The 19,616-nt window shown below is 51.3% G+C and overlaps 1 protein-coding gene across 2 annotated transcripts in view; it reads right to left on the bottom strand.

Annotated features, from left to right (window-relative positions):
* The window catches only part of CIC (capicua transcriptional repressor), a 44,691-nt gene that overhangs the window by 1,656 nt on the left and 23,419 nt on the right, over nucleotides 1-19,616 (bottom strand). The window contains exons 5-20 of one of the 2 annotated variants that reach the window (XM_054998686.1): nucleotides 19,414-19,543; nucleotides 19,042-19,224; nucleotides 18,304-18,463; nucleotides 18,034-18,224; nucleotides 17,402-17,621; nucleotides 13,381-13,481; nucleotides 11,468-12,734; nucleotides 9,465-9,685; nucleotides 6,755-6,921; nucleotides 6,447-6,640; nucleotides 5,956-6,225; nucleotides 5,021-5,499; nucleotides 4,070-4,332; nucleotides 2,671-2,825; nucleotides 1,042-1,173; nucleotides 579-710 (exon numbers count right to left, since the gene is read on the bottom strand). In XM_054998686.1, the coding sequence (XP_054854661.1) occupies nucleotides 579-710; nucleotides 1,042-1,173; nucleotides 2,671-2,825; nucleotides 4,070-4,332; nucleotides 5,021-5,499; nucleotides 5,956-6,225; nucleotides 6,447-6,640; nucleotides 6,755-6,921; nucleotides 9,465-9,685; nucleotides 11,468-12,734; nucleotides 13,381-13,481; nucleotides 17,402-17,621; nucleotides 18,034-18,224; nucleotides 18,304-18,463; nucleotides 19,042-19,224; nucleotides 19,414-19,543 (4,265 nt within the window). Of the gene's footprint in view, nucleotides 1-578; nucleotides 711-1,041; nucleotides 1,174-2,670; nucleotides 2,826-4,046; nucleotides 4,333-5,020; nucleotides 5,500-5,955; nucleotides 6,226-6,446; nucleotides 6,641-6,754; nucleotides 6,922-9,464; nucleotides 9,686-11,467; nucleotides 12,735-13,380; nucleotides 13,482-17,401; nucleotides 17,622-18,033; nucleotides 18,225-18,303; nucleotides 18,464-19,041; nucleotides 19,225-19,413; nucleotides 19,544-19,616 lie in introns of those variants that run through there. The other variant, XM_054998685.1, reaches the window with a different exon arrangement.

Below are 19,616 nucleotides of genomic sequence, written 5' to 3' on the forward strand. Positions count from 1 at the left end.
AAGAGAGCTGTGACTAGCCCAAGGTCACCCCGATGGCTTCAAGCGGAGGAGTGGAAAATCAAACCCGGCTCTCCAGATTAGTGTCCCACGCTCTTAATCACTACACCACACTGCCAGTAGAAAACCAGTAGCAACACATGATCACTCCTCCCTGTCTTTTTAGCTACATTTCTGGCATGGCTTGGCACCCAGATGGGTGCACTCAGCTGGTACCCACCAGTACTAATCAAACTACACTGGGGAGTCCTTGCCCATGGGGAGGGGCCATAGCTTGGTGGCAGAGCACCTCTTTTGCTTGCCAAAGGTCCCAGGTCCCATCCTGGCACCTCCAGCTAAAAGGGTCAAGTTGTAGGTGATGCAAACAGACCTCTGCCCTGAGACACTGGAGAGCGGCTGGCAGTCTGAGTAGAGAATACTAACTCTGATGGATCAGTGGTCTGATTCGGCTTAAGGCAACTTCATGGGGTTCATCTTAGAACTATTTTTAAAAGGGGAGAGATGGGATGAGAGTGCGTGCCTTGGATCTGGTGGCAGAGCCCCTGCTAATAATGACCACCCTATTAAAATGTCCTCCGTACCTGAAGGGAAGAAGCCGTGATCTTGAAAGAGCTGCATGACCAAAGCCCTCCTCTGGTCCAAGGTACGCCGGAGCGATGAGTACGGCACCTTCTCATACTCCAGCTCTCCCAGTACGTCGTCTGTATCCGTGCCTAAAAGGAGACAAGGCCTGTTAGCTGGAATCTACTGTAAAGAGGGAGAGAGCTAGGGTGGCACCAATCCAATTTACTGGCCACCTTCCCTCCCTCCGACCCAGACCCTCTGAGCCCGGCTGCCTTGCCACATCTTGAAAACAGGCAGGTCAGAACTGCGAACCAGGTTCATCCTGAGCCTCTTCAACCATTCGAGTGGTTGGGTGCTGCAACTGAGAAGGGAGCTGGGATGCTAAAGGTGAACTGAGAACTGTACGGCTGGATTCAAAGGGGAAGGAGAGGACAATGCAGCCCAGACTCCCCCCCCCCTCCATTTCATTTCCATGCATACCAGTTTTGTCGAAAGTAAAGATGTCTCCTTCGCACTTGGCACTCTTGGGGGTGTTGGGCTCTGAACTGCAGCTGGAGCGACGGCGCATCTTCCGCTTGGGAGAGATGGGGTCCTCAGTGGAGGAGTCGAGGTCTGAAAAGACACACACACCTAGTGGTTATATCATTAGGCCCCAGAGGTGCATGCCAATGCTGCCGGGAAGAAAAGCCAGCCAGCTGAACTCAGTGCTGGCTTCCGCTTGGCCACGGGCCTTTGACATCTTTCACTCCCAACAGTCTTGCGAAGTAGGATTGTTACTGCCCCCCCCCCTCAATCTTATCTTTCACAGTTGTAATCCACTTTGTCCGAGGCGAGCAATGTGGCGTTTCACAAGGCTGGGCTAGAACCTGAACTTGGTTCTACCAGAGTTAAGGACACCTCTTTATGCTCAGCCACAAGATATTCAGAAACGTGTCAATTCCAGTTTCATATCACAAGTGCCTAGAGGAAATCGCTAGTCCATAAACATTTCCCCAAGTCCACCTGTTCACTCACACCAATAGTATTCACTCCATGGCACCTAAATAGTTTTTCTTTCAAGTTCTCCATTGCAATTCAGACAAGCTTCCCCCCCGACTGGTTCTCTGGCAGACATTCTTATTCTAGCACAGGCAGCCAGGCAAGTGGCAACATAAAGGCCTGGTTTATTCTGAGTCAAAACATTCCATGCTGTCATAAATGGTGGGCGAGCACGGAACCTGATAGCCAAACCGGCAAAGAAAGCAGAAGAGGTACAGGATAGGGGATGTAGTTCAAGAAGGCATAGATCTCCAGACCTGGCTTCACTTCCACGTCTGATTCAGCTCATGGCACACAAAAGGGGTTTGAAATGATAAATAAGAGAGACACGAGTCCTGACAAAGCGTTTCCAGAGGACACAGATGCTCCACCAGGGACTACAGCAACAGAAAAGCACGTGGTGCTTCCTTCTGCACACGATCCCATTAAATGTAGATATGCAAGATTACCCACAACGCATGAGATTTATTCATGCTTCAATGTTTCTTTTCGCTTCCACAATTTCTGAAATGTTGGCAGCCAACTCTTCTTGGGAACCACGAGAACTAGAAAAAGCCTGCTTTTTTATTTACTGTACTGATTAAAGGGTTTTTCCCCTTCAGTCTCATAGTGGTTGACAAAACATCGTAACAACAACCTAGAGTGTTTATTGTTCAAACCTGTTAAAGCCACAGATGTCAGCTCCAGTACACACACCCACACGTCACACCTTGAGAACCTATGCCCCACGATCCCAAGTTCTCAGCTTCTCCTGCCTCTGAACTGGAGACCTGCTGCACTGTGTAATCTGTTCTACGTCTGGCTTCCTGCCATTTATCCATCCTTCTCCCCACCCTTTCCCAACAGCTATACCAGGCCTGGACCTTCCTGGACCTATGCCCTTCCATCCAATCTATCCATCATGTTTTTACCCAGCCCTTGAACACAGGTGTCCCTGGATCCTAGCCTGAGACTCCTGCCACGACACCACGCTTTCTCATGGTACTGATCCAAGTATACTTCCCACCTCCCACTCTGTGCGGGTCTTCCAGTGTCGGCTACCACTATCCCCCACCCAGTTCTGCAGCTCACCCGTGGAGTTCTTGCGCTTCTTGCGGTAGCTGCCCAGGATGGCACGGGGTGACGTGGCAAGTGACTGCAGAGTGGGCGACGGCAGCACCTCCTCGGGCTTGAATTCGGGCAGCTCAGCAAAACGCTCCTCGAAATCCACCTCCGAGAGAACCCTGCTGGGGGAGGAGACGGGGGGGGGGATATGGGTCACAGGGTGCAGTCAACTGCTCCGCAGGACAGACCTATAGGGCTTCCCCACCTCAACGGACTCCTCGCGCTTCACCCCTCGAAATAGTACGGCCCCCTGCCAGCTCAGGTTTCGTCTCCATCAGGAACGCTGGACTGCTTGACAAGTTACACACAAGTATCGAGACTGACACTGCAAGAGTGACACCAAGCAGGCAAAGCTAAGCAAGACACAAAGACAAAGAGCAAGTGGCTCTTTTATCGGAAAACAGTTACACGTTTCACCTTTTGGATGCAAATAGCCAGAGAGGATACACCCAGGCGCATCTTCATGTTGGGAAGGTGTATGCTTTTTGAGGCATTAAACGGAGTATGATTACACAAGAATGAGCGACCTGAAAAGGATTCTTTGCAATCAGATCAACATTGCGCCCTAGAAGGCTACCGGCCACGTATGGCTAGTGCCTAACGAAGCCTAATTCCTTTGAGCTGGATCCAGGCTAAGTTATCTGTTAACAGACAGGGGAGGGGTAATTTCAGCCAGTTCTCCCTTTCTACTGCAGACCCCTGATTTGCCCCTCAGGCCGTTCATGAGCGTCTCCTAACGCTCAGGAGGAGCATTTCAGGGAGATCAATGCACTGCAGTAGGCAGAGGGGAGGAAGGCAAGTTCTGTTTTGCCGATAGAAATACCTTCCATTTGTGGAAAGTTTAGCCTAGGCCCTTAGTCTTGCAAACATTTTGCCTTCACGGAACCCCTCCCCCCCCCCTGCTTTGGCCCCCAGGGTACACACTGATTCACGTGGAGTCCCAAACAGACGTGTTGGGCCTTGTCATCACTCCAAGATGCATTCTGCGTTCGTCTTTATCTGCCTGCTGCAGAAAAGATTGGGATTCGCAACCATCCCTAGGAGACTCCTTTGCCCCCCCCCCTTTTTTTTTGAGGAATTCTGGGGAAGGACAGGGGCTCAGTGGCAGAAAAATGTGCTTAAGGTGCCCGGCTCAATCTGTGGCACCAGTAGTCCAGGGCAGCAGCTGTTGGCAAAGTCTTTCTTCTGCCAGAGATCCCGGAAAGCCGCTGCCAGTCAAAATACTGAGGCAGATGAATCCATGGCTTGACACAGCATACGGCAGCTTGACTATGCTCACACCCCCCACCCCCCCAAACAGGCATCCTAGGAAGCGGGGCTCCATCTCAGGATCTCCCTCGGTCACCAGCTGCCCCCCAACACTCACTTGTCAACGGAGTCAAACGTTTTCTTCAGCGGAGGAGGTCGGACTTTCACTTTCTTCCCTGTGGGCCCCTCCTTTGGTTCGGGCCCTTCAGACGTAGGGGCTGCTGCTGCTGCTGCAAGCGCCGAGGCGCCACTTCTGGAGCTCTCCCCAGAGCTCAACAGGCAAGGACTGAGAGAGGATGGGCCCGTGGGTGGTACCGAAGCCTCAGGGCGTCCTTCAGAAGCTGCTGGTCTCCAGTCAGGGGAAGTGGGGAATTTCAGGGCCTGCAGAAGAGCACAGCAAACCCCGGTCAGTGGTTGGGAAACGTAAAGACAAAGGCAGAGGCAAATGGCAAGGCAGCAATTAGAAGGAAACTACTCGGGGAGAACTTGTTTGTTGATTCATGGGGCAGGACGGGGCAGTGCAGGGGGCTGGAAGCGGGAGTGGGGAGCAACAGAGTCTAAATAAGGCTTACTAAAAATCCACAACACTTGGTAAGCCTAACCCCAGATTAAAAAAGAATCTCCTGACTTTGGAAAGAGTCTTCAAAAGAGATGAAGTTATGGAAGTGGGAAGAACAAGCAGCAAGAAGTCCTTTCTGAACATGATGCGTAGACAAGACTGCTAAGACCAGGGCTTTTTTTCTGGGAAAAGAGGTGGCGGAACTCAGTGGGTTGCCCTCAGAGAAAATGGTCACATGGCTGGTGGCCCCGCCCCCGGATCTCCAGACAGAGGGGAGTTGAGATTGCCCTCCGCGGAGGGCAATCTCAACTCCCCTCTGTCTGGAGATCCGGGGGCGGGGCCACCAGCCATGTGACCATTTTCAAGAGGTTCCGGAACTCCGTTCCCCCTGCGTTCCCCCTGAAAAAAAGCCCTGGCTAAGACACTGCTCTCGGTTAGATTCAATGGACGTCGGGGATGAAAGCACCAGGGGGAGAAGAGGTCAGGGCAAGGACCTTGTGGCCTCCTTACCGTCTCAGTCCCTTTACTGCTCAGTGGCAGGGCAGACAGTGGGTCACGAACTGCCCTCTCCTCACTGGGCCCCACCGACATTTCCCGCTGGTTCCAGACTTCGGAGGTTGGCATCTCTGTCACCGGTGGCTGCTGGGGAGATGGGGGAGACACCGGCTCCCAAGAATCCCGCTTCAGTTCCTGGGGTTTAGCTGGCCCCGTTGGACTCTGTTCGGTGCCCCGAGATGCAGGGGAAGGTGGTGGCTCTTGGGGCCCCACGTCCCGTGCAACTCGCTCGCCTGTGCCTTCGGCCTCCCAGTGGTATCGTGTCCCTCCGGGCTCCTGCTGCTGCCCCCCCACGGGGGGGCGAACTGAACCTGGAGAGGAGGCTGACTCGTAAGAGCCTACAGGGATACTGGCGATGGCTGCCTTCACCTTCTGGGGAGGCTTGAGGGGTGGACGCTGAGGCCGGGCGGCTGCTGAAGGAATGACCTGGGTGGCTGGAAAGAATGAGGGAAACTGTCAAGGAGAACCAACAACTGAGTCTGTTTGCTGTTTTCCACTCCCTGCTTCTGCCTCTTGTACTCTGGAGTTACAAGGATGCCCAGAAAACATACAACACTCAGCTTGGTAAGTTGAATTCTCTCTTTAAAAAACAACCCCTCTCAGTTTCTAGTCTTTATTGCTCATTCTTAAGAGCACATAGGCTGGCTGTAATGAAATCTCGTGAGCCAGAAAGGGGTACAGCAAGATTTCTGGGAGAGGGAGTGTGCTACAGCTTCAGCGCTCCCCTCCTTCCTCATAAACAGCAAAAACTAAATTGTGCAAAATAAGCCACCATGCAAAAGAGATTGCTTTGCTGCATGTCCCAGTTGCCAAATTCCATTTCTTCTTTGTGGGGCAAGAAACCCTTCCACTGGCCTTTCTGCCCCCCTGCCTTGTTCCAGCCTTCATACCTGATGAGAGAAGGCCCTGGCTAGGCCCCCCAGAGCTCTGAGTGCTGCCCCCTTTGGGCAGGATGGCCGTGGGAGAAGAGACAGAGGCGCTGCTTGTGGCTGCCACTGTGTAGACCACACTGTGTGTGGGCGGTTGAGCCGGACTGGTCCCTGCGGGGCCGGGGTAGATGGCAGTGATGACCTGCCCCTGTCCAGCACAGGAAGCCGGGAGCTGGGGGCTTTGGAGTGGGGACACCCCCACTTGTCCCGGAGCCAACAAAGGGCTCTGACCTAATAGGAAGCAGAACAGGAAGACAGAGAGAGAAAAAAATCAGACAAGCGGACTGGAATCAAACAGCCACACGTGAAGCCATTTTTGCCACAAAATCCTCCAGCACTCTTTTTCCCATCCCACCACCACTTCCCCATCCCTAACAGATCCATCCAACCCTGGCACCAGCATTCTCCGCCCCCCCGCCCCCCCCGGCCCATAGCTGCCTCCCCAGCCTTACCCGACAGCAGTGGCTGCACTATGGCCTGCCCATTTGGCCCGATAGCCGTGAAACCCAGCGTCATAGGGGCAGGGCCCACTGAGGACTGGACGTAGGTTGTGGCCGGTGCGGCCGGGGGGGCACTGGGCTGCGTGTGAGAGGCCGAGGTGCCCAGGGACAGGGGGTGCCCAGCTGCCGACTGCACGTAGGTGATCCTGGGGGCAGAGAGAGGGAGTGTGGGGGTTAAAGGGATTTTGCTGCTGAAAGGGCACCGGAACCCCTGTGTGCCCCCAGGATCGGGCACAGTAATTGGCATGGCAGATCCGTACCTGGTGGAGGAGGGCAACAAGACTTTCTGGGCTTGGCTTGGAGAGCCCACAACAGCAGTGGCTACTGTGCCCTGCAGAGCAGCTGGGCTGAGCGGGGGCACCAGCGTGGCGTTGCTTTGCGAAGAGGGTTGGGGCTGAACCACCGGCACCGGCGTGAGCTGGATAATCTGGGCACAGCAGAAGAGACAGCATCAGCACCAAGCAAGACAGAATGGGAAGACACAAAGCCGGCCAGGATGGTGAGCACTAATTTGTGCTTCTGTACAAGTTCACACATGCCAGACCCCACAAGGTCTGATCGGCTGAGTCCAAGACCCTGCACGTCCATAAAAAGGGACATGTGTCCAAATCATACAAGTAACAACGGTCCTCTAGTGGGCCACCACTGGACTGTACAGCTAGAATAAAACTTGGGATTGGAGCCAGACTAAATTTCCCATCAGCAGAACAAAGCCTTCCTGCTTCCCCCACCCCCCTGCTCTGCGCAACATGCTGTTCCTCTTGGGATAGATGGATAGGCGACCTTGAGGGACGACATAAGGGAGCTCTTCAGTGGGAATTGGTAGAAATTATCTCTCTCGTCCAGATCCAACCCTTCCAGTACAGTGTCCAGTGCTTGTCTCAGAATACTGCCTCTCCCCATATATACTCCAGAGGATGCTTAGTTCAACAAATAAACAACTGTTGGTGGTCCCTGGCACAAGGGAGTCCCGCCTGGCCTCTACCAGAGCCAGGGCCTTTTCGGTCCTCGCACCGACCTGGTGGAACTCTCTGTCTGAGGAAACCAGGGCCCAGCAAGATTTGTTATCTTTCCACCAGGCCTGTAAGACAGAGATGTTCCGCCAGGCATATGGTGGAGACTAGGTTGGGCCCCCACTGGCCACACTAAAGATCTGTCCACCACCCTATATATGAGCCTATATATGAGCTAGGCCCTGAAACGTAGTATTTTATTGTCACCATCTGAAAAAAAGCTGTATTTATTGTATAAAGTTGTTTTAATGTTATTTGTATAATGTTTTATCTATTTTTAACTGTTATTTATGTAAATTGAAATGTTGTACTATGCCCTGAGCCCACCTGGTGGGGAGGGTGGACTAAAAATATAACAACAACAACAAAAATACCACCTCTAAAATCCTTCTTTAATTTGAAAATTGTTTTCCTTTTGAGAGAAAGTTTCTAGACCTCAAGACGGAAGGTTCTTTTTTAAATGAAAGCTATAGTTCTTAAAAGAACATGAAACTAGAAAAGGGCTAGAAGGCCCCCAGAGAGCCTCTGCTCTTCCATCCCAGATCCCTGTACCCATTTCCCTGGCTCCCAAATATTCCACCCCCGCCCCCAAGAGTTTTCCAACATTCAGCAATTAAAACAAGAGTATCTAAGCTAGCCTGGCCTATGGTGGTGGCTTCCAAGTCCATGGAAACTGAAACTGAGCACCTAACAAACCAAAACTGCACAATTAAGATGACATGTGCAGTTTAAACAGACACAATTTATTCTCAATATAATCAACACTCAGACTTTAAATTGTCTGCAGTAAACAGAAGCCCAGCCCGGGGGAGGGGAGGGGGGGACACTGGGAAAAGGGCACACAGCTTCTACCGGAGCGGGATTGGGAGGTGAGAGAAACCTCCCTCACAACAAACCATCAGCCTATTTCTCTATCACCTCTATCCTGACACTTACTGCGCCCCCCAAACCCCCCATCTAAGCCCCCTGAAGTCAATGAGCGTGGAAAGTGCAACTCTGCTTAGGACGACACTGTTAGCCTCCTCTCTTCGTCTGCACACTATAAAGAACGCCATGCATCCAAAATAAAATATGAAAGAGGTCTAAGGCCTCAAGGGTAGCCTCCGCCAACGCAGACCTGCCTGTTCACTTTGATCACCATCTGAGGCCCCCAGTGACTAGGACGAAAACAGCGCGGGAAGAGGGCCTTTTCCGTGGTGGCAACTCATCTCCAGAGCATCCTCCCCAGAAATCCTATGCTTTTACCATTTAGGATCTGAGTATTTCCCCGAGCGTTGCAGCTTTTTATGATCTTTCACTGCCTCACTGCAGTCGCTTTGAATTGTTAACTACTGAAGGACTGCTGATTGCTATCTCCTTGCTTACACAATTCAAAAGTTAAGCTGCTAAGCTGCCTCAAACACACAACTATATATAGGTTACACCCATGTGGGATTAGCAGCACACGCTCCTAAGAGAGCCAGTTTGGTGTAAGATCCAGAGGAGTTAGCCGTGTTAGTCTGTAGTAGCAAAACAGTAAAGGGTCCTGTGGCACATTAAAGATTAACCAACTTTATTGTAGCATAAGCTTTTGAGAGCCACAGCTCTCTGACGAAGAAAGCTGAGGCTCTCGAAAGCTTGTGCTACAATAAAGTTGGTTAGTCTTAAAGGTGCTACTGGACTTTTTACTAATTTGGTCTGAAGAGCCAGGTTGGTGTAGTGGTTAAGAGCAGCAGGAAACTGGGTTTGAGCTCTTCCACAGCTCGCTCAGCTTCACCCACCTCACAGGTTGATTGTTGTGGAGATGATAATAACACACTTTGTAAACTGCTCTGAGTGGGTGTTAGGTTGTCCTGAAGAGCAGTATATAAATTGAATGTTGTTGTCCTTGTCGTTATTGTCGTTGTTATGACACCAAGCCCTTCGGCAGTACACCTGAACCAGATGGAACCAATCTGCCCTGCCCGCCCCCACTAACCTTACTTGCCGGCTGGCTCCCATTCTGCACTGGCACCGGGAAAGGCGGAGTCACCAGAGGCAGCTGGGCAGCTGTGGTGGTCCGCACGGTTACCTGGGGGGCTGCCATGGGCACCAGGACCTTGCCTTGCACCTGGAGGCCTGCAGGAGGCACCACCTGCCCGGACATGAGGTGGGTTGAGCTGGCAGGAGACGGGGCTTGTACTGGAGACACAGACTGAACTGCAGTGGGAAGGGAGACAGCGAAAGAAGAGACCAGACAGCAGGGTCAGCTGGCGAGTGTCGGGATGTGTGTGTGTGTCAGCAACCCTTCATTCCAGCAATAACCAGCACCCGTATTCTCAGGTGACTCGTCTCCTACACAGGGGCACGAGAGCCCAGAGGCCAATTTTGCCACTCAAAGTAGCAGCAAGCATCTCACGCCGGCCTTCCCAGTCACAGAGCACAGATGCTCCAGCACAGAATTACCAAAGCCATGTAACGTTTATACGTTACGCTACATACAAAAATGGAGGAAAGGTGTAGAGTTAATAGCATGGGTTATCTTTCAGAACTCAAAAACATCTCTTTTCCCCTTGGGAGTGACAAGCCATAGGCCGGCTTTATATCTCTGTAATGATTTTAAGTGTGCAGCATGCGTGCATGTTTAAATGCTTGGTGTGGTACAGATGAAGAGTGGGAGTGAGAGAGAGGGATGAGTGAGAGATGACTGGCTGATGACAGAGTGTGGCAGAGTGAACTGCAGTTTTTAGTTACTGAGCAGAGAGAGAAATATGGAGCCTGGGCAAAGCAGGCAAGCTGTGTGGAAGCCTGAGGGGATTCCCATTCTAGTTCATTTAGGCAACCTGTGTGGAAGCCTGAACTGTGTGTATCTGTGAGAGAACTTATTCTGAAGCAGGCAAACTGTGTGCGCACCTAAGAGGGAAAGTTTGTGTATATCTGTGTCACTGAACCTATGTGAGGAACTTTTAAGAACTGAGAACTATCTTTGAAACCATCAAGCTTAAGTACTAGAGTGAAACCGATACGCTTCTTGTAAAAATTTATTTATTTTGTTGTTGTTTTTAATCTCAGGGTCTCTCTCATTCCTATATATCCCATTCCTATCCTCACGGCCACATAGTCCCACAAAGGAGCCTGACATTTAAAAGGGAAATTTAAATTATTTATTTTGGAATACAATTCCTGGTGGCAGTAATCTACCTAGTGGGTGTAAGAAGAGGGTTAAAGGAAAGATCTAATTGAAGAAGAAAGGGGCTTGTAACAATCTCACTTGGCATAAAAATTGGCAGAGCTGCCACTGGCCAGATAAATCTCTCTCAGGGTCTGCAGCTTAGCCACCAGATGACCAACACGACACGGGAGACCACTTACTCAGTGCTATGGATGTTCCTCCAGGAACTTCTCGCATTTCACTCCCAGCCTGTGCATTTCGTAAGAACTGTGCAAGCACATGCATATGGTGTGTGTGGGTGGGGTGGGGGGAGTCATTAAAACTGTTGAAAAGAGTATGCAAAGAATGGGATTTGGTAGAGGACAGGGGACACCTACTTTCCTGATTACCTTTTATGCAAGAAAAAAAAAAGTAAAAGGACAACTTTTGCCCATTTTGAAGTGTGGCCTAAGTGGATTTGGTCCCCGCTACTGAAAAGAAACTTGTGTTCTTTCTCGATTCGTGATGGGTTTCCCATCTCTAGGAGTATCGGGCACTCAAAAAGACCCTCACAGTGCATTTGAAGCGTGATCAAGTTAGGGGTCTGGCAAGCCCTGCAGCAGCTCAGAATATGGGGAATAGGTGGACTTCCAAGGGCAACTCCTGGCCAATGTACTGGGACAAGTTAAGGAAGGCAGTGGGTTTTTAAGCCTCTGATCCTAACTGCAGGTATTTGGGAAAAGTTCCCCTACGGACAGCAGTATGTGCCTCTGACCCAAGACACAGAGGCTCAGACAGCGAAGCACAGACAAGTTCTGGCTTAATCAAGCCCCCTAAAAGCTTGCACCTACCTTTGGGGGCTGAAGAGACAACAGTGACGCTGTTATTGCTGCTTCCTGGAGCGGGCTGTATAATGGGGATTGCCTGGGGTGCAGTGATGACCTTTCCGTTGGTTGGCGGCAGAGTGAAGTGAATGCTGGCGGATCCAGGGGCACCCGCTCCAGCCGGTACCTTCCCTCCGGCCACCTGTAGCTGTTGAGGCAACGTGGGCAGGATGTATTGCACCTGGGTGATGCCACCCGCCTTGCCCGCTGTTCCGGAGAGGATGCCTTGAGGTTGTAGGATGCTGAGGGGTACTGGGCCATTCTGCCCTGGCCCAGGAGGATTCTGGGTAATGAACTGTACAGAGGGCTGCTGGGTAATGGCAGCGCCAGGTGGCAACACCGTCACTGGGACACCAGCCCCTCCTGCACCACCTGGCTGCCCGTAACCTTGAGTCCCCACCAGAAGGTTGGTCACAACGCTGCCTTGGCTGGGAGGGCCTTTACCAACGGTAGCCAAGCCTTGCCCAATCAGTGGTCCGGCAACTAAGTGAGGAGATGCGGCTTGAATCCCAGGTATCGAGGAGGGCTGCGGATGCTTTTTGTCGGCATAGAGCAGGCTGATGCGTCCCATGGAAACGCCCCCTTCAGGCTTGCCGCTACCATCTGAGGGGGGAGGGCTAAGCAATGGCGGCCCTTCCCCTGACCCACGTGGGAAGGGCTTGCTGGCAATGGGCACAGGAGTGCTGCTGACCGGTTTGACCACATTGGTGACTACAGTGGAGGCTGTGCGGACCAGGTTGGGTGCCCCACTGTAGCCAATTACCCCCACGCTGGGAGTGCTCATGGATGGGGCAGTCACCAGCACCGTGCCAGAGGACAAACGGGCAGAATCGGGCAGCACCACAGCTTGAACCATGCCACTGGGTGAAGAGATGACTGAGTGAGCGGATACAGCTGGAAGCAACGTCCCAGACTCCATGGCCGCCTGGGGACCTCCGGCACTGTCCACCCGCTTCCGCCTGTAGGGGGCTGCCGCTGGATCAAAACGTGGCTCCAGGCGCTTTGCCGGGGCATTGTGGGGACGGAGCCCGCCTCGAGAGTCTTGACCCTTGAAGGTGCTGGATGTAACCTGGAAGGAGCCGTAGGACTTGGAAGACGGCTGCTGCTCAGGACCGTGAGGCGGCGGAGGCTCCAAGTCTAGGGGAGGGGGCGGACGGCAGGGGGTGAAGGCACCGGAGGAAGGGGGCAGGGCTGCTGAGCGGATCACTGGGGAGAACAGCTTTCGCCCAAAGTCCTACAACAAGATGGGGACATCATTACAGAGAGACGATCCTGCCCCATCCCCAGCAGCTATCTCCATACCGTTTAGTCCAGTAACTCCTCCGCCCGTTGTACTTACTGCTTGAGACAACTTAATTTGCGACTTCTCCACATGTCAAGCCCAAAGAAGTATAAGATAAAATCACCATCATCCTCACTTATAGCAGGGGGACTCCATGACTGAGCATGGGAAAGGCGCGGTAGCTAAGAAGCTGAGCTCTGAACCAAAAGTAATTTCCTGCTTCAAATCCTCCCCCCCCCAAAAATCTGCACACAATACTATCTAATATATATAATATACACAGTACTTTAAGCAACACATGTGGTTCGCCTTTTCCTATGTTTTTGTTATCCTCGCAATAGACCTGTCAGGTAGGCTAGGCTGTGTGTGTGTATCAGACAGACAGACAGAGACAGAGTGAATGACTGGTCCAAGATCACCCAGCGAGTTTCATGACATAGTAGGACTACTTGGACTTCAGTTTGGACGCTTCGAACACTCTAAAGCATCACCATGGTCAATATTACTTCCTTGTTGCCATTTCTTCTTTCTTCACACCACGCTGCTGTGATCTCCCCAAAGCTGTCCCAGCTGCCGGTTGTGTCTTGGGCCCGCTTACCTTGTTGTCTGTTTCGTCCCCCAAGGACCCTTCGCTGTCACTGTCTGTCACACGCTCCTTGCATTTCAAGTCAACGTCGGCTGGGTTGAACCCATCTTCAGCTGCAGGGAGCAAAGCAGCACGAGTCAGCAGGACGCTGTAGCACCCCCTCCCCCTCCCGAAATTCTGCAGAGGAGAGAGGCTATTATCCCAGAGATTGAATTACTGCAAACCTGCAAATGTACTTAATGCAAGCGTAAGCGTAATATGGCAGGGGGATGGGGGCGGCACGGTTCACGCGTTCAGCCACTGCTCATTGGAAGGTCTCTAGACTGTGGGGGGAAGGTCCTGAATACAGGAAGGAACTGAGCAAAGTGGAAGGTCCCACAGCAGTGCTAGAGAATAACCAGGACACAAGGAAACTTCATGATGGAGGGAAAGCAGATAGCAGGGATGTCCTCCTCCTTACCTGGCCCTACATCAGAGAAACCTGGTTTCTAGCGCATTCAAAGTATCTAAATAAATATTCAACATTCTTTAAACACAGATTGGTTGCCCTTTAATACCTTTAGCCGCCCCAACTGTGAAGCTGTACAATGCATGGGCTAAACCAAAGAGCCTATTATGTATTAAGGATGCAACAGAGAATGGTGGTCTTTAACCTTTTCAGACCACCTGGAACCCCATTTAACTCCCAGGTGGCAGTGCAGGACCCACTGAGCTGCAGAGTCTCATGAGAGGAAGAGGAGTTGCGACTTTCAACAAAAAGCATGAATGGAACACTGGAAGAGTAACGGGTGAGGGAGAGGGAATGGCAGAGGCCGCACTAAGAGAAAGAACGCAAGAGAGACCTTTCTTAAGAAGCACACCTCTGAACCTGCTTGTGCTAAAGAAGAATCCTTTCGATTCTTGCCTTGCTCTCCTGCTGGTCATATCACTATGCGCTAGGACAGGAAGGGGGCACAGTGCCCTTGCGTATTACACAGATGCAGAACAGCACATCCTTCCAAAAGGCAGCAAAAATGGTGGCTCTATAGGACCTCCATGACCCACCTAGGTTTTCAACTCTTGGGTCACAGATCCAGAGGAGTTAGCTGTATTAGTCTGTAGTCGCAAAATAGTGAAGAGTCCAGTAGCACCTTTAAGGCTAACCAACTTTGTTGTAGCACAAGCTTTCGAGAACCACAGCTCTATGGTTGTTGGGGGTTTTCCGGGCTGTATTGCCGTGGTCTTGGCATTGTAGTTCCTGACGTTTCGCCAGCAGCTGTGGCTGGCATCTTCAGAGGTGTAGCACCAAAAGACAGAGATCTCTCAGTGTCACAGTGTGGAAAAGATGTAGGTCATTTGTATCTACTCAGGAGGGGTGGGGTTGAGCTGAGTCATCCTGTAAGAGTTTCCCAGGGTGTGGAATGCTAATAGCGGGAGGCTTCACTGTATCCTGCTGCTGGCGAAACGTCAGGAACTACAATGCCAAGACCACGGCAATACAGCCCGGAAAACCCACAACAACCATCGTTCTCCGGCCGTGAAAGCCTTCGACAAAACATCAACGTTCACACTTTTACATATTGTCGAAGGCTTTCACGGCCGGAGAACGATGGTTGTTGGGGGTTTTCCGGGCTGTCACTGAGAGATCTCTGTCTTTTGGTGCTACACCTCTGAAGATGCCAGCCACAGCTGCTGGCGAAACGTCAGGAACTACAATGCCAAGACCACGGCAATACAGCCCGGAAAACCCCCAACAACCATCGTTCTCCGGCCGTGAAAGCCTTCGACAATACAACCACAGCTCTCTTCGTCAGATGCATCATCAGCTTTTGAGAACCACAGCTTTCTTCGTCAGACGCAATCGTCAGCTTTCGAGAACCACAGCTCTCTTCGTCAGATACATCGTCAGCTTTCGAGAACCACAGCTCTCTTCGTCAGATGCATCGTCAGCTTTTGAGAACCACAGCTCTCTTCGTCAGACGCATCGTCAGCTTTCAATAACCACAGCTCTCTTCGTCAGATGCAACTGACGATGCATCTGACAAAGAGAGCTGTGGTTCTCGAAAGCTTATGCTACAATAAAGTTGGTTAGTCTTAAAGGTGCTACTGGACGCTTTACTGTTTTGCAACTCTGGGGTCAAAGACCACTGACATAGAAAAATCACTATTCATTTGCTCAAGATTAGTAACAGCCGGATGCAGGGTGTGGAACCTCACGGGATGTTCCTGAAAAATGCCAAAGCTCTAAAAGTAAAAACACCAAGGAAGTGATTCCACTGAGCATGATGAGAGACTTTCCTACTCTTCAGGGCGCTCTTCCTCTCCACCCCTCAAGAGCCACAGAACTCCACTCCTTTGCCTCCACCTTGCAGCCTGCCAGTATTGACATCAGTATAGTCAAATTCCTGTTGAAAAAAATGTTACTTCTTCCACTGCTGCTGAACTGAGTCTGTGTCTAGAAAAGGAAATTCCACTCATTTATTAGACATAATAAAATGTGCACAGTTTGTGCAGAACTTGTTAGGTTACAGGGAACAAGCATAATTTGGAACTGCAAGCAAAGATGTGGCAGGGAGGGGGGGGGGGCTGTTCGTAAATTAAGAAGCCCCCTGTTGCTGGTTGGTTCAGTGTACACCCTGAACCAAACTAAATACAAAAAATCCTCATATAATTCAGCAACTGGTATAAATCATACAAATGCATTTGCATGTGCTTGCTTATTTTTATTCTGCTTCTGGCAGTCAGGCACGGAAAAGGAATGCGAGCTAGGAACGATAAACCTGTTTTCTGGAAATCTAGTCCCCCTTTCCCACTCTTTAGGCTTCCATTGAGTTCATCAGGTATTGCTCACATTTTCTAGTTTCCTATCTTATGAATTAGAACCACTTTTTTTCTCAGAATGCTAAAACTACTGTCCATGCTTTCCTAGTCAGGTAGGAAAGACTAGGGAAATGGATTGTCAAGAAAGGAAATGTCAGCGTTAGAGTCAGTGAAGTGAGGTGGACAAACACCACAAATGTGTCCATTTCTCTCTCACCTGAGCTATCTGTTCACAAGCTTATCACCAGTGGGAAGACAGGGCCCTGTAGCTATGCGTTTATCAGAGCAGAACGTTTAGGGGGCTCAAACAACACACATGACCTCTCCAGCAATGGACTCTGGTAATCTGACTCTAGATGCATGCAAATCTCATCTCGAATTGGAGGATAACACAATGCTACCCTACAGAGTACCCTACCCTATCCTTCCCTGGAGATAACTGGGCTGGGAGAAAAACCCCTTCCATACTGACCCCAACAGCCGATGACCTATGCAGCAGAGGCACACGATGAATCTAATTCCATCTTTAAATCAGCAAGGTACCTGGGGACAGCCTGAGCTGTGATCTCCTTCAACCTTCCCCCAGCAATCTGACATAGTGTAAAGAATCAAGAAGGGGTTGGAAGGTCCAGCCGATCAACAACTTCTGCTCCCCACCCTTGCTGCTCTTGAAGAGCTCTATGAAAACCTGCCCTCCCTCAACAGATTGTGCTTTATGAGATCTAATAAAACATGCCTGTTATGCAACCTGTGTGCACAAAGTGGGAGATCGAGGGTGGGGGGGAGGCCCAAGCTCCTCAGGAAGTAGCTTTTATCTGGTCCTTGGAAGCAGGACGTAATCCAATAGGGAATGATCATGAGGAGAGAACAGCAGGGTAACCAAGGTACGGTTGAGGAAGTATTCGAGAACTGCATAGGCCTTGTCAATGAACAAAACACAATCCAACCTCACAATCAATTGGACGCGTTCAAGACAATCCAAATCCTGCACCAAGTTCTTGCACTAAGACATTCGTTAAACGGAACTCTTCTCACCTCGTGACACACGAACGGAGCTTTATCTGCTCTCAATTTCTAGCAAGTGGGCTGCTGTAAGGATAAGCGGGTCACAATTTGTGAGGACAAAGCTATACTTCTGGTAGGAAAGCCTAGGACTTTGGTCGTGTTTCTGGACGAGAAACACCGTGTTATCCCCTAGTGTTTTCAACTGGGGGGGGGGGGGGAGTCTCCTTACCAATTACGTCGTCGTCGCCCTCCTCTTCACAAATCACCATGCGCTCTTCATCGCTGGTCATGTCCTCACTGGTGGTGCGTTGAGAACGGGAAGCTCGAGAGGGATGCGGGAGCAGGGAAGGGCGGGGTCCTTCGCCTGGAGTTGCAAACGGGGACCCTGAGGGGCCCAGCCCCCCATACTGCCCTTTCCCACTGACGTACGGAGACTGTCCTGAGCACATCTGGAATTAAACAGTTACTCTTTAAGCCCCTTCCACACCTATTATTATGTTCTGATGTCAGACGGAACCACCTAGCTGACACTTTCTGCAGTCAAGGACTACCCTCAATCTCTGGCCAAACTAAAGAATTTCAGGAGGAAAAAATAGCTTATCCAGCAAGGAATTCCCTCAAAATCAATAGGTCAGTCTGAATCACAAGGGGTGCTGCCTCACTTCTAGGACAGACATGCTCACTGGCATGAGAAACTCTGTTTTTGCCTTTTCTCGTACATGCCCCATGTGAACTCGGCAGAAATGGAAGTTGCAACATGCAAGAATCCTCTCTCTCCTGGGACACAGAGGTCCCCGAAAGCCTGTTTCCCAAACCCTTCAATCCTATCCTCACTGCCAGAAGCCCACTCTGCTGATATACCTGAGTAAGCTCCTGCAGCACCTGGCTGTCGCGGTCGCTTTCCAACCCGTGCACTCCGCTGTGGGAGAAGGCACGTGGCCGCTGAGCACCAGGCCCTGACATGGGCAGGATTCGGTCTCCGTGGCCGTGCCCAGGTCCCATGACCCCTGCTTTGCCCTCCGACCCCAGCAACACCTGCATCTCCGAAGGGCCTGCCGGAAAGAGAGAGAAGTAAGAGGAGAAGGGAGGAGTTGTTCTGCAGGGTAGAGAGCCAAAAAGGAGGGCGCTCACCTCCCGGCACGGCAGCAGTGCCCGTCTCTGACATGCTGCGCTCACGTGTCTCCTTGGTGCATCCCCCTGGACCTGCAGGCTTCACGTCTGAGCTGGACTTCTTCCTGTCCTTGTTACACCACTTCCAATCAGGGTGTGCTTTAAAATGAGCTTCCTTCACCTGGGATGAGGAGGAGATGGGGAGGAAGGAAAAAGAGAGATTCCTGGGCAAACCAGAAACAGGTGTCACCAATGCTGAACATATGGACTCTAAAAAATGTTAAAATCCTGTGCCGAGGCGAACACTGACCTTCACCAACAGAAGCTCAATACTGCAACCTGTGCTCATTTCATAAATTAGGGGAACGTGTACGCTTCATTCTAGTTTAAGCAGCAGGGAGAAGGGGACTTACGCAGAGCGATGCAGCATCTGACCTCTGGAAAACCATCTTTAAAACCACGCCTCCGGCATTTGAAATTTCACTAAGGCTGCCTTTTCAAAAACATCTTTGCAGCCATAGAGGCCAGAACCTTGCTTTAAAAAAACAATAAAACAAAGGCCAACTCTCCCAGGAAACGCCGCTCTAAGTAGTACCACGTTCTGTGAAGTTTTCACATTCCTGGTGTACAGACGTCCCTGAGTTCATCATCACGCTCTGCTTGGGGTCGTGCCACCTGCTTGTGGAGACCGCTCCGAGTACACCCAAGTAGGTCAACTGAATCTGGACTCTCAATGACACAAATCTCGAGAGGCTGTACCTGGAAGGCCAGGTCATGGTATTTCTGCTTTTCCTTGGGCCCCAGCGCGTACCACCACTCTCCCAGGATCTTGCTGACTGTGCGGTTGTCCTGGTTGGGATGCCGTTGATGCACTAGGGCACGATGCCTCTTGCTGAAGATCATGAAAGCGTTCATAGGCCGCCGGATGTGATCCTTCTCTCTCTGCAAGAGAAAAAGGGGGGGGGAGCATGTGCTAATGCTACCAAAACCACAACCGCCCTCTCTGGGAGAGAGACCGTCAGAGTGAGCAAGGCGGTCTGGCACAGCATTAAATTGGGGGGGGGGGATCTTCCTGCAATGCTCCAGGCACAGAGCATTCAAGCAGCAGGGCAGGAAAAGAGCAGCGCCTACCTTGTTAGGACTGCGCCCGTCCTTCTCTGAGGAGGAATCCCGCTCCTTGGGCAAGGCGCTTAACGACTGGGTACGGCGCTTCCCGGGTGGCAGTGGGAGTTGAATTTCAGGAGATACAACAGACAGGAACCTACAGAGTAGACAGCAGAGAGGGGAGTTGGATCACCTTCTGCCAGGCAGTTCCTGAAAGCTGCAAGCGTCCT

Source organism: Eublepharis macularius, chromosome 15 (genome assembly GCF_028583425.1).
Source record: "Eublepharis macularius isolate TG4126 chromosome 15, MPM_Emac_v1.0, whole genome shotgun sequence".
Taxonomy (NCBI): Eukaryota; Metazoa; Chordata; class Lepidosauria; order Squamata; family Eublepharidae; genus Eublepharis; species Eublepharis macularius.